Here is a 7522-nt window from a genome sequence, read left to right as displayed (position 1 = left end):
TAGTTGATCTGGATAAATCCACCTAGAAGCCTGATTAGTTACCCGCCTAATCCAAACAGGCTTAGGGCTTGATTGCGTTGCCCATATATATATATATATATATATATATATATATATATATATATATATATATATATATATATATATATATATATATATATATATATATATATATATATATATATATATATTTTTAATATTTTTATCCTTTTGAATAAAGATGATAATTTGAAACCGTCCCGCGAAAATCGAACCGAATTGCCCTGTTTGGGACGGTTTTTCTCCGAAACCGAACGAGGATGTAGCGGGAATGGTATTTGTGTCCCCCGCCCCGCCCCGATTTCACCCCGTTTTCACCCCGATTCTGCTCTGAATACCATAAACATAATTAAATATATTAAATCACCCATATATTTATTTATTTACTATATTTTATAAGAGTATTAAAATTATTCTTTATAATAATATAAAATTTTAATATATTACAATATATATTATATTAAAAAATTCGTTATATAATTTTATTGTATAATTTTTATTTATTTTTTTTAAATAAAAATTGTTAACGGTGTCCTGCGGGATTCCCCGAAACCGAAAAAAATTGAACGGGGCGGGGATGGTATTAAAAAAATTTTCGAAATTAAAACGGGGCGGGAATGGTAATTGCATTCCCCGCCCCATTGCCATCCCTACTTTTGAAGCTTTAAATGATTTTAAAATAATTCAAAATAAAAAATAAAAAATATATTTAAATAATTAATATTTTTGAAGGACCAATTTGATTCTTTTATAAATATTTTACTTGGAATTTGTAAGCACAAAATAGTCTTTACAACTCTAAAAAACTAATTAAATTTTGATGAGATTTATCTGAAAATTAACTTGATTAATTGATTTTTTTAGATAAAAAGTCAAATACTATCTATTAAAATTCAATATTTTTATGATTTGGTTTTGAATAAAATTTAAAAATAAATAGTCAAAATGTGTTAAAATCGGAAAGAAGAAGTGTAAATTGAAATTGTATTAAGAAAGTTGTTCAAACAATTACATATCTCCCTCATATAGGAGTTTTAATACTAACTAATTAAAAAACTAACTAATCACTTTTACAACTAATTAGTAGTTTTAGTTACTAACTAATTAACGTTTTAATAAACAGTTAATTATTATTTTTACATCCTCCCTCAAGGAGAAACGTAGTAGAAACAAAGTTTCACCTTGACAAAACAAATTGATGAAACATCATAATACGATAATGCAGTCGTCGTCTTCAGCAAGCCCAATTCAGCAAACTTCATTTTTTATTCAGCTACCCAATATATACAGCGAGCAAGCTCAATTCAGCAAGTTCCATTTTTTTCGAACTACCCTATATAGATAACTCAATCTTCGTTATTCCAATCCACAACAATCATCATGAATGGTTTTTTCTTCATTAGTTGCCAACTTTCAACCTTTGCAGTTTTAGATTTTTTTTTCAAAAAAAGTCAATCTAACATTTTTTTTTGTATTGACAAATCATGTCGACAAACTCATTTCTTTCGGAAATTGCAAGCTAATCTTTCTCACGGCTTCAAGAACTTCAAAATCTCATTTTGATTCGACAAAATCGTCCTTGCCTCCGCAAATATTTTTCAAATAAGCCAGTTTAGCATTCTTTCATTTTCAACCGTCCTATTTCAGCCTGGTCCAGCGGTCATGCTCAATTGAATTATCGGTCGTCTCATCTACTATCAACGTTGCTTGAATCCAACATCCTCGATTGTCTCACGGATTGTATCCGCGTTTACAAAGTTAGGATAAAACATGACATGAGTTCTATTATTCAGAACGTCCACAATCGCTTCCCTGATCTTTGGGAGGCGCTTGACGACTTTCTCAACAGATCCCGCGTAGACCGAGCAACTCATCCGACGAGCGACGACTGAAAATACAGCCTTAGCCTCCGATCTTTCGATGTTCTTCTCCTCGTCGGAAGAAACTCCCTTGGGATACTTCGCCATGGACGGGTAACGCGGCCTGGACGTAAGATCTCCATAGTCGCCACCCTTGCTGCTCCTTAAGTAGGCAAGAGACATAAACTTTGTCTCCATGATCAATCAACACCAGTAATTCTTCAGAGTCTAGAGGAAATCTGCAAATCAAATACACATTTTTTCCTCTACGCTAGTATCAGATTTGATCCGTCGTTTTTAGCTCTACCAGGTATCCAAATAATAATTTCTCTCGTGCTACTGTGTCAAGAAGAGATAGAGAGATGCCTAGAGGACTCTAGTTCCTCAGACGCTTCAAATTTCTTCTTGAATTGAAGAAGCCTTGGTTGTAATCGTTTTCTTGGATGGAAGAAACCCTCGTTGCAATCGTCTTATACTGGTACAAACAACGAGCAATCGTCTTCTTAAAACAAGCGCCAAACTGACGAACGATCGTCTTCTCCTAGAACAAACGATCGTGAAGGACTTCGATTCTACATGAGCTATTTTGAATGTGGTATTCAGATCTGAACTGGGTATTCTCGAGCTATCCTTATCAAAGAATTCTCTCTTTTGAGTAGCGAAATGCCTCAAAGGCACTCAAGAACAACAATGATCTTGCTTTCTTCCCCTACGATGAGAAGAAGAAACTATATTATGGAAACCTCCTTCAGTAACTTCTGAAGGAGGTTAATCTTCTTCAATAGTAATAATACAATAAAACCCTCCACTAGTGGCTGCACCGGGCCACCCGTAAAGGCAGCAAAAACTCTTCAAAATTCTTAACCTTAAAACTCTGATACCATGTTAAAATCTTAAAAAAAAAGTGTAAACTGAAATTATATTAAAAAAGTTATATTGTTCCCTCGTATATATAGTTTCAATATTAACTAATTAACAAAGCTAACTAATTACTTTACAACTAGTTTTAGTTACTAACTAATTAACAATTTAATAAATCGTTAATTATTATTTTTATAAAAATAAAAATTTAAGATAAATATAATTATTATAACGGGCACAAAGAAATAAACTTAAAAACTCATTTTTTTTAAATAACTAAACTCCGAAACTGTAAAATAAAATATCTAAAATGTTTAATTTTCGAAATAATGAAGAATATGAGCTACAAATGCAACTGTAGAATCTTAGTGATATACTTTGAGCCAATGTAATTTCAATTATCAATAGTTTTCATTTACCTGCGCCAAAATGGCTGCATCAGTTCAACGTTTCGTTCTCAATCCTTTGCCATCCATCGCTGCACCCTTGAATTTGAATTTGAAGAAGAGAAAGAAGAATACCATCGTAAACCCACAACCTCATCTGTCAAAATTCACTCAAAATCATATCATCCCTCTCTCCTTGAAAGAGTTCAGCAGCTGCAGCCGACAGGAGGGAGAACTAGAAGATGCCTTTTCAAGTTTAAGTGACTTCCTCACTCAACAAACGCCTTCCCACTTTTGCTTGGACGAGTTTTATGCATCACTTCTTCATCTATGTATCAGAGAGGGATGCTTATCACTGGGTCAACAGATTCATGCCCAAGTAGTGAAATTGAATACTTCGTGTGACACGGTATTTCTGTGTACCAAACTTGTCTTTATGTATGGAAAGTGCGGGTCTATTTTGAATGCAGAGAAGGTGTTTGATAGAATGCCAGAAAGAACTGTATTTTCATGGAATGCCATTATTGGTGGTTATACAACAAATTTTAAACCATTTAGATCTATAGAATTATACAGAGAAATGCGGGTTTCTGGGATTTCTCTCGATGCTCACACTTTTCCTTGTGTAATTAAAGCTTGTGGGTTGCTTAGTGATATACACTCTGGAGCTGAAATTCATGGTCTTTCCATTAAACTTGGGCATGCCTCTAATGTGATTGTGATGAATTCATTAGTGGATATGTATGCAAAGTGTGATCGTCTCGATTCAGCAATGCTGATTTTTAGTAATACCATTGCAAGAGAAGATGTTGTATCATGGAACTCATTGATTTCATCTTATTCAGCTAATGGGCATCCTAACGAAGCATTGAAGCTTTTCATAGAAATGCTGAGCCTAGGTCATTCCCTCAGCACATATACTTATGTTGCTGCCCTTCAATCCTGCTCTGGTTCCTCATTTGATGAACTTGGAATGCAGCTCCATGCATCTGTTATCAAATCAAATCTTAATCATGATCTGTTTGTGTCCAATGCTCTGATGGTCATGTATGCCAGGTTGGGTCAAATTAGTAAGGCTGCTACGGTTTTTAAGGTGATGGATGAACGGGATATGATATCTTGGAATGCGATGCTTTCGGGTTTTGTTCAAAACGGTCTCTACAGCGAAGCTTTACAGTTTTGGCATGAGATGCAGATTGCTGGCCAGAAACCAGACCAGGGTTCGGTTGTAAATATGGCTGCAGCATCTGCCAGAATGGGAAATCTGAGGTATGGGATGGAAATTCATGTTTACGCAATAAAAAACGGGTTAGATCATGATTTACAGGTCGGTAACACACTACTAGATATGTACGCGAAATGTTCAAATTCAGATTATATGGATTCTGTATTCAATAGGATGCTTTATAAAGATTTAATTTCATGGACAACAATTATTTCTGGGCATGTCCAGAATAAATCTTACTTGCAGGCATTGCAGTTATTTCGTTTAGTACAGACAAGAGAAATTTTTGTGGATGAGTTGATGATTGGGAGCGTTCTACAGGCTTGTAGTGGTTTAAAATGTAGTTCGCTTGTAAAAGAAGTTCATGGTTGTGTTATTAAGCATGAGATTTTCGACCATGTTCTACAGAATACAATACTGGATGCTTATGGAGCGTGTGGAAATGTAGAATACGCTTCTCGCATTTTTAATACGATCGAAGTCTTGGATGTCGTGTCTTGGACGAGCATGATGTCTTGTTATTACCATAACGGGCTTGCGAATGATGCACTTGGAATTTTCTTCTCTTTAGTAGAATCCAAAATGGAAATGGACTCCATTGCGATAGTTAGTGCTTTATCATCGGTTTCAAGTTTATCTTCGTTAAAGAAAGGGAAAGAGATTCACGCGTTCTTATTCCGAAAAGGTTTCGTTGTTGAGGATTCTGTCGCGAGTTCTCTTGTCGAAATGTATGCTTCCTGTGGCGATATAGGGAACTCTAACCGTGTATTTAGATCCACTGTAAGGAAAGATCTAATCCTTTGGACGAGCATGATCAATGCTTATGGTATGCATGGGAATGCCCAAGCAGCCATTGATTTGTTCAAACAGATAGATGATAACGACAAAAATGTCGTTCCAGACCATATTACGTTTTTGGCACTTCTTTATGCTTGCAGCCATGCAGGTCTTGTGGACGAAGGTAAAAAGTGGTTTGATATAATGCAACGTAAATATGGATTAGATCCCTGGCCCGAACATTACGTTTGCTTAGTTGATATTCTTTGTCGTGCAAACCGATTGGAAGAAGCCTTAGATTTTGTAAAGGAAATGCGGACAGAACCTATTGCTGCGGTCTGGAGTGCTATTCTCGGTGCAAGCCGAGTTCACTCGAATGAGAGCATAGGAGAAATTGCAGCCCAAAAGCTTCTAGAATTGGATCCTAACAATCCCAGCAATTACGTGCTTGTCTCGAATGTTCTTGCCTCGTTTGGAAGATGGGACGATGTTGAGGAAATTCGAATGAGAATGAAGATGAAAGGGTTGAAGAAAGAACCTGCTTGTAGTTGGATTGAAATTGGTAATAAGATTCATACGTTTATTTCGAGAGACAGATCTCACCCGCAATCTGATGAGATTTATCGAGAATTAGCGAAAATTACAGAGATGTTGGAAAAGAAAGGAGGCTATGTTGCTGAAACGAAATTTGTGTTGCACGACGTGGGAGAAAGCGAGAAGAGGAAGATGATTCATCAGCACAGCGAAAGGCTGGCGATTGCGTTTGGTTTGTTGAATATAGCAGATGGAATGCCTATAAGGGTTTCGAAGAATCTTCGAGTATGTGGGGATTGCCACACCTTCACCAAGTTAGTTTCGAAGTTATTTAGACGTGATATTGTCGTGAGAGATGGAAACAGATTCCACCACTTTAAGAATGGAACCTGTTCTTGTGGAGATTTCTGGTGATGGATCAAACATGCGGATCTCGAAGATTGAAAAATGCGAAAAGAGAAAACAGTTGGTAGTTAAATTATTCTTGGATTGTTAACTGCTTCAAATACTGAAAGTTACATCCTTTGATCTGAGTGATATTCTGAGCATGACTTCCATGGTTTAGAAGAATTGCCTTTAAGATGAATAACTATCCTGTTTTTAACTCTTTCCATTGGTAGACCCTTTTATGGTCTATTAATGGAATGATCTTAGGAACTGATTAAAGTACTCCAAGATGCTCAAGATATGGTTGAGAAATCTCGCCGATTAATTTTCTGGATACAGATTTAGATACATTTGGTGTGGCCCCAATTGGAATTCGCCTCTGGACTGAGGATTACCTAATGAATTCTCATCTGAATTCACAACCAAATGAGAAAACAAGATGAAATGATATTTTCAAGTGAAGCCTTTCAAGAAAATTTGTGTATTCTTGTATAATGTGTGATGAAACTATTGTGGAAAATTTGTTATCAATACTTCAGCTTGAAGCATATATTTGAGATAATCATGTTTTCTTCTCTTTTAGGATGTTATTGTATATTTGGTGGATTCTATGCAAAGTTTCAAGAAAAGTTTGGCAACACTGGTATATTCAATTTATTAATGTGTCATCTTGATTTACCAAGATGTTGTTGATATTTCTGGTATGTTTGAGCTATTTTGTTGGGATTTTTTTTTATTTTTTGGAGAATATATTTTCCAGATCGGACTACCAAAGATTGAAGATCGCTGATTTGTTTGATTTTGCGAGATAAAGATTCAAACAAACAAAGGGCAGATTGAGATCTTTGTTTCTTTGTGGACGTCGACAAATTCCAACACTTGTGGACGAGTGTTTTTGAGTTGCCCAACCCATAAAGCGAGCTCGGCTGACGCCTAGGACACACAAAGGGCATATTGGAGAAATTAAATAATTCATGCAAAGGCTGTGGTAACAATAAAATAGTAAGTACAAATCAGGGATGCTTTGCCATGATTTTTGTTTATCTATTTTTTTTTTAGAAAAGCTTTGCTATGAATTAATCAAATGTGATTGGGGGCATAAAAAGAACTCAAACAAATAAAAAAGAAAGCAAATGATTCCCAAAATTGCAATCAAGATCCCTCAGCTTGGGATTTGATAACCATTTCATGAGGATCAACCACACCATTTGTGCCATTTTGATTTCTCTATTACAAAGCTAATTGTAGAATTTTCTCAAAATATGTTAATGCCCTCCTAGAATGACGATGGATTCTTGATGAAGTCCTCTGTCTGCCACCTTCTTGATCTTTATTATGGTGTAAACAACATCCATTCAACATCGATCGTCACTGGCCAAGTCATCATCCTACTCCTCCCGATCATGCATTGATTTCTCTACTTGTACACTTTGAAGCCATTGTTCTTGTCGCTG

At 35.7% G+C, this 7522-nt stretch overlaps 1 protein-coding gene across 1 annotated transcript; it reads left to right on the top strand.

Moving 5' to 3' along the window:
- The first annotated feature begins 3136 nt into the window (after positions 1–3136).
- Positions 3137–6650, top strand: LOC124919775 (pentatricopeptide repeat-containing protein At3g63370, chloroplastic). Its single transcript, XM_047460106.1, has one exon. The coding sequence runs from the start codon at positions 3189–3191 to the stop codon at positions 6093–6095; it is 2907 nt and encodes a 968-aa protein (XP_047316062.1). The 5' UTR covers positions 3137–3188; the 3' UTR covers positions 6096–6650.
- The last annotated feature ends 872 nt before the right edge of the window (positions 6651–7522 follow it).

This window comes from Impatiens glandulifera, chromosome 1, assembly GCF_907164915.1.
Source record: "Impatiens glandulifera chromosome 1, dImpGla2.1, whole genome shotgun sequence".
Classification (NCBI taxonomy): Eukaryota; Viridiplantae; Streptophyta; class Magnoliopsida; order Ericales; family Balsaminaceae; genus Impatiens; species Impatiens glandulifera.
This window is presented reverse-complemented; position numbering and strand designations above follow the sequence as displayed.